Consider the following 7115-nt stretch of genomic DNA (forward strand, 5'->3'; position numbering starts at 1 on the left):
ATGACGGACGCCGTCCGCGACCTTGCCGCCCTCTCCACGCGGCTCCTGCTCCACCTCGGCAGCGACAAAGCCAACCTAGCCCTCTCACCGCTCTCCTTCCACTCCGTCCTGGTGCTTCTGGCTGCTGGTGCCACGGGCGACACCCTCGACCAGATCGTCTCCTTCCTGGGCCCCTCCGGCGGAACGGCACATGCATCCCTCGCCTCCCATGTAGCCTCCGGTATCCTCGCCGGGGAAAGGGGCGCGGAGCCCGACGTCCGGTGCGCGGTAGGCGTCTGGGTGGACTCGTGTTTCCGGCTTAGGCCCGCCTTTGCAGAGAAGGTCGCCTCCCAGTACAAGGCCGCGGCTTGTGCCATGCCTTTCCAAGAAAAGGTAACTGATGATCTACTAGCAATAATAACATTTCTTTCTACAGTTTTTGCGGAATTTCGATTAGCTAGATTCGATCGCCTCTGCTCTGCATGCTTTGATGTACTACATGCTCAACGAAAGGCTGAGGAGGCGAGAGTCGAGATCAACCGGTGGTTCGAGTGCAAGACGGGCGGCCTCATCACAGACCTCATGCCGGACGGCCACCTTAGCAGCGGCTCCGTCCTCGTCATCGGCAACGCGCTCTACCTGAGAGGCACATGGCTCGACCCCTTCGACCCGGACGACACCAAGGACGAAGACTTCTTCGTGCCCGGCGAGAGCAGGCCTGTGCGCGTGCCGTTCATGGCGAGCAAGAACAGCCAGCGCATCAGCTCCCATCCCGGCTTCAAAGTCCTGCAGCTGCCCTACGACTACGAGTACCGCAGCAACCACCGGTTCAGCATGCACATCTACCTCCCCGACGACCGCGACGGCTTGCAGGCGCTGGTCCGCGAGCTCAGCTCCGACGTGGCCGGGCTCCTGGACCGCTGCGTCCCTCAACAGTGGGTCGAGGTGGGGGACTTCAGGATCCCCAAGTTCAAGGCGTCCTTCAAGATAGAGGCGTCGGACCTTCTCAAGGATCTGGGGCAAGGTTTAAAATAGCGTGCTAAATGAAATAGCGTCGGTCTCCATCAAACGCTATGGACGCTATATCGTGCTAATTGCGTGCTATATTTCAAATAGCGTTTTGAAAAAAAATATTAAATATAGTCTAAAAATAAAGGATTTTGCTAAAAATGTTGGATATTTATTCCAAAAAATGACTGAATCATACATACATAGCCACATACAACACATAGATCTCGAATTTTTCATAAGGCTAACATCAGTATTCCACAAGGCAACAACATAGTATAAATTATTTATTAAGAATCATCAGCATTAACGATATTAAGTTCTAATCTAGAAGAGGAACCAACATATTGCACTTCATCACCACGAAAAAGTGAAAGTAACTTTGCTTGAAAAAATAGCGTGCTAATGCTATGAAGTTTTAGCACGATATATCACGCTATTTCACAAATAGCTCCAAAGCGAGCAAAATTACTAAAATTTAGCGTAGACCCTCCAAATATGCTATTGCGTGGTATTAGCGGAGAAATAGCGCGCTATTTTAAACCTTGATCTGGGGCTGGAGCGCCCGTTCGTCTTTTCACGTGACTTCGCGGAGATGGTCGACTGCTCGGAGACCCTCGCGGTGGGCAGCGTGCTTCACCAGTGCGTCGTTGAGGTCGACGAGGATGGTACCATGGCCGCCGCGGCGACCGAAGCTAAGATGAGGGCGGGGTGCTGCCTCGAGGATTATGAGAAGCCTCAACCTGTCGACTTCGTGGCGGATCACCCGTTCATGTTCCTCGTCACGGAGGACCAGAGCGGCATTGTGCTTTTCGCAGGGCAGGTCGTGAATCCTCTGCTCTAGTTCTACCAGTAGCCGTGTTCTCTCCTGCATGCATCGGAGAGGAAGAATACTGAAAAATAAAATAAAAAGGGGAAATACCATCTGTTGTTGGCAACAAACTTTGTTTGATCCATAAATCAGCACCGGCAATTTCCTACTACATGTAATATCATTTATATTGTCCATCGCATGTTGTATACATACTACTTAATTGGACATTGTTTACAGGAGGCGACTAGATCAACAGAGGTGATCGCGAGCAATTGTTCATTTTAACCTTAGACGTGCCCGAAATTATTGCTTCTTCGGAAAGTTGCACTTCCTTTTCTCTCTCTCGAATACATCGAGGGGTCAACCGTTTTGGGGACGTCACTGCGTGGTGCCGCTTTTAGGGCACGTCCCTAACTAGCCGCATCCCCAACGTGGCCTCCGTTTTTTTCGTGTGTGTTTAGGGTATTTGAAGACATAATCAATTTAAACATAGCACACAAGTAAATATGTTTGACAATATCATTTCCAAACTGAAAGTGACAAACAACTAAAATCAAACAAATAGAAGTTGGGCTAGATCAAGGCGCCGACGCAGTTGATGTGTCTCTTTTGAGCCTCCATAGATGCTCTACGAGATCATATTGCGGTTGAGCGTGAACGGTGCTATCACGGATTTCCGTATGCCGAGGAAATCAGCAAACTCGGTAAGCACTTGGTGATCAACCTTCGCAAGAGGTCCCTTACACTCATAGGACCAACATGTCCGGCTCGAGTCTTGCGGTCATTCTCGATGATTATGTTGTGCATGATCACGAAGCTTCCATCACCTCCCACAATTGGTCATGAGACCAACAAAGAGCAAGATACCGAACAATAGCAAATTGAAATTAAAGCGCACCAAATGCATGTTGTCTTGACAAATGTCGCGATGTTTGATAGATATCATCGGCTAGATAGTAGCCTTTGGTATTTTGATTGCCATTGATCTCATAGTTGCATGGTGGAGCATGACCTTTCACAAGTTTCGAGAACAACGGAGAGCGTTGCAGCACGTTCTATGTTGTTCTATGTTGTATACAAGAGTACTATTTTTTTGTTAGAGCCATATTCCCTTTTTGTGGACTATATTGTAAGTTGCTACATCTATGTTGAATCGTACTATGAAACTTTTTACTGTCTCCGGACTGTTGCTCTCTATAAATTTAAATCTAAGACAGTTTTGAAGAACCAATGTGGGTGTTCTTTGTATTTTGCTCCTATTTCTGGTCCACCCAGTTCTATTGCGACACAAATAGTAAATTAGTTAGATTTGCACGTCTTTTAATTCATTTCTTCATCTTGATGCAATAATGATTGGATCGAAAATGAGATCGTTACTACTTATAAAGCCCGGTGGCTTTTCAGTTATCGAAATTATTATATTACCATCATATGAATCTTGGAACAAGGTTATTTTCCATCTGCCTTTATTCTACCAATTTGTATGCATTAATTCTATCAATTTTGACCATGCTACTACCTATCTACTACTCTCACAGGCAAATATAACACAAGTAAGGAGTTTGGTTAGAGATAACCGATAGCACGCGGAGACAAGAGTTTATTCCCGTGTTCCCTTCCTTTGCAAGAAGGTACGTCACGTTTGGAGGGGCGGAGGACTGGAGGTCCCACGAAGGGTTCCCCAACGCCACGAAGGCTCACCCTATTCTCCGGAGCCTATCCCACGAAGGAATAGCTCACTCAATTGTGGTAGACTTTGAGGTAGCCTCCAAAGCTTCACAATCTTGTCAGGAGCAAATCCACAGCCCGGATGCTTCCGGACCACTCTCGCCCACCTAGTGTTTCCAAAGAACCCTAGAGATGAAGTATCTTGATGAATACAAGGGGGAACAAGATTTTGCTTGGTGGAACTATAGATCAAGACCTCCTCTAGCTTTCCCCCGGAGGGATTTGAGTTTGGGTGGAGGAAGAGGGAGATCAGAATGATTTGGAGCTCAACAATGGAGTATGAGAGAGAGGGAAATGTCTTGAGCTTTTGCACTAGTCTCCTTATCCCTTCAAGGAAGAAGAATGGGCTTATATAGGCGTCTCGGAAAAGTAGTCGTTTTTCACTTTAGAGTCGAGGCACCCGGCAGCTGACCCGGTGGTACTGGGCCACATACCGGGCAGCCCGGCAGCAGCGCCCGGTGGGTCGGGCTGTCTGCCGGATCTCCTATGTTCTGGTTCTTCTTCGTAGTCCGGTAGCAGCACCCGGTATACCGGGCTGGCTGTCGACCTTTCCGGCAGCACCACCCGGTGGGCCGGGCTGTGTGCCGGGATCTTCTGAGCTTCGGCTGGTTTTGGCAGTCCGGCAGCAGCACCCGGTGGACCGGGCTGGCTGCCGACTTTCCCGGCAGCAGCACCCGGTTGGCTGGGCTAGCTGCCGAGCTGCCCGGCAGCAGCACCCGGTCTGCCGGGTTGTGTGCCTATTTTTCCTGGAGCTCCGGAACATCTTCTTCTTCTCGGCACTTCTTCCTCTCAGCATTTTTGGTGTGAAGATTATGTGTATATGTGACTTTGGCGAACTCCACTTTAGAGACAAATGGCCAACACAATGTCACTAGTTGAGAACAACAATTAGGGGGTCTCTCATCACCTCGTATCCTTGTATCCCGAGTGAAACCCCCCAATAGCACCGGTGTCATTGTTAACCAAAATAATGACTAAGGGTAAAATACCCTTACAATATCCCCCTTTTTGGTTAACGATGAAAAACCGAGCTAGAGTCATACAAAGATATTATGATGAATGTAAACAAGAGTTTCCATATAAGATATTAGGCAAGCTCCCCCATAATGTATGCACTTGGAGAATTTGCATTTGAATACAAAGAGCAACAATAGAGTATATGAGAAGCTCCCCCAATATCTTTAGAAAACAAGCATGGCATGGACAAGATAAAGCTAGGATATCTACGACATAAAGATATAGCATAGCATAGATAGCATAGATAGATATCCAAGATACATAGCATAATACATACTTGTCCATCACACAAATTTAAAGAAAATTGTTCCAGCTGAAAGTAGCAAATAGTAGGACAAGCCAATAAGAATCAAGTGGAAAAGCCAAGGCTTGTGCATACGGAGAAACCCGGAAAACCCCGGCAAGGAACCCGTAAACCTACTAAGACTCTACTCCCTTCTCCCGCTTTGGCATCGAAACACCAAAAAGGAGAGACGGAGTGAGATGGGTACTAGCACATCCCAAGTGATGAACAGCTGCGTCGACGACCAAGGCAAAGACTAGGACTCCTCGGAAGTTTCCTCCTCTTCTTCTTCAATGTCACCACCACTATATCCAGCAAACATGGCATCATCGAGAGGTGGCATACGATAGTTGAAGTGAGCAAGAGGGGCCATCTCACGTGGATTCTCGGCACTTCTAGCCCACGAGCACGGAAGTCCTCAATAATGAGCTAACGATTGCTTTGAACCAACCGAAGAGCCTTGAAGTTCACATCATAGGAATGCTTGCACACTCTTGAAGAACTTGGCAGCCCCCTTCTTGGGCTTCATAGAGCTCATGACGGCACTTGTTGGCGGCCTCCGAGTAACCTGTTGTCGGGCGCATAGATGGAACCTCAGGAGCATCATGACGAAGCGGCAAGTCAAGAAGTTTATGCCGCTCACGACGCCCGACCAACGTAGTGGCCAAACCATGTTAGGTACCAAGATAGCCGCCGTTCTCCTGAAACGCCGAGTCAAGCCAATTATGTCCAGGGCCCACCCGATGTGGTTGTATTCAGGCCCCAAGGACGAGACCAGAGTGAACGTTGCCGAACTATCCGAGAAAGAACTGCTTGATGAAGTTAGGCGCTTGACTCATTTTAGTCAGGAAGACTCGATTCCGCTTCTATCTCTTCAATTGCCTTTTGATGTTGACCATCCGCCGAACGAGGTAATTCCCCCTTTGTATTTGTGTTAACTTATTGCTTCCAAACTTTATGTTTTTCGTTACTCGTACTTAATTCTTTCGGCGGATCCTGATAGCTCCCGAACATTTTCAAGATATGTCGGATGACAATCTCGAGGAAAGAAATTCTTCCATTCTTGTAGAATCCCGTACTGAAGAAAATATAGATCCAGAAGATGAAGACAATGATCCGATGAATCCCGAAACTTTCTCTATAGATCCTAGATCACCCGCTGATGACGCAAGTGATACGGCGGAGTCAAACCATGGCGATGATGTTGATCGTGCTGCTTTTGTTGATGCAGCTGCGGAGAAGACCAACGTGCAGCCTCCAAAGAAATCGTCTGGCGGGTTCGCCGACGAAGATAATATGTTCGATCTGTAAGTCTTTTTCTTGCTTCAAAAATTTCTCTTGCACCTAGCTCTTATTTTGCTTGGTTTCTATCCTTTCAGCGACGAGGGCTTCATAGAACCCCCTCCAAAGAAGGCCAAGATAAGTTCTAACAACCCTGCTCCAGCGGCTTCGGAAGCTTCGGCTCCAGCTACAGCCCCAGCATCTCAAGTTTCGACAGCTTCTTCCCTCTCCAAGGGGAAGGAAGTCCCTTCTACTGCGGTTATTACAGCTTCTCCTCCTGAAAAGCCTATAAGCTTTCTTATTAACACGCCTGCTGTTGACAGCTTCTGAGTCTTTATAAACTTCTTTGGGAAGAACCCCATTGCTAATAATAACTACTTCTATCCGTTTCTCCAGGATATTCGATCAGTCATTTCTTCTTTGGAGGCCTTCGCCTCTCAATTCACCTCACTCGAAGCTGACAAGGTTCGGCTTCAGGAGGAAATTGACTGAACTTCCTCTAAGCTTGATAATGCAATCAAGATGGCTACCGAAGCTCGTCAGAACGATAATTCCATGAAGGGAGAGCTTGAGCAGCAGAAGAAGAAACTGAAGGATGAAGAAGCTTCGAAGGCCACTGCCGAAGCTCAAAGGAATCAAAAGGACAATCTTCTTCGCCAATCTATTTTGGCCCTGCTTAGTAATTCTTATCGGCTCAGCCTCTTTTTTTAATTTTTTTTCTCTTGACTTGATTATAACTGACAAATCTTTCCTTGTCGTTCCTCCGAAGCGGTGCGCAAAGTGTACAAAGGCGAGTCTCACGGGCAGCCGAAAGTTGCCGATATCCCTGCTGACGCCTTAGAGAAGCTCCAAGATAACTCCCCCATCGATGCTTTGTCATTGACCCTTCAATCTCACAAACTCATTCATGATCTTCTCCAGAAGAACAAAGGAGTCATGCTAAAGATGCACTCGATGATTTTTCCCAAGGCCGACCAAAACAGAACTCTGGAGCAACTAACAGAC

The 7115-nt window shown here is 47.5% G+C and overlaps 1 protein-coding gene across 1 annotated transcript; it reads left to right on the forward strand.

The window, feature by feature from the left end:
- Window positions 1-1831, forward strand: LOC124698115 (serpin-Z1-like). Its single transcript, XM_047230637.1, has 3 exons — window positions 1-372; window positions 493-990; window positions 1535-1831. Exons 1-3 carry the CDS (start codon window positions 1-3, stop codon window positions 1829-1831), a joined length of 1167 nt encoding a protein of 388 aa, XP_047086593.1.
- Window positions 1832-7115: the final 5284 nt, after the last annotated feature.

Source organism: Lolium rigidum, chromosome 3 (assembly GCF_022539505.1).
Source record: "Lolium rigidum isolate FL_2022 chromosome 3, APGP_CSIRO_Lrig_0.1, whole genome shotgun sequence".
NCBI classification, from domain to species: domain Eukaryota; kingdom Viridiplantae; phylum Streptophyta; class Magnoliopsida; order Poales; family Poaceae; genus Lolium; species Lolium rigidum.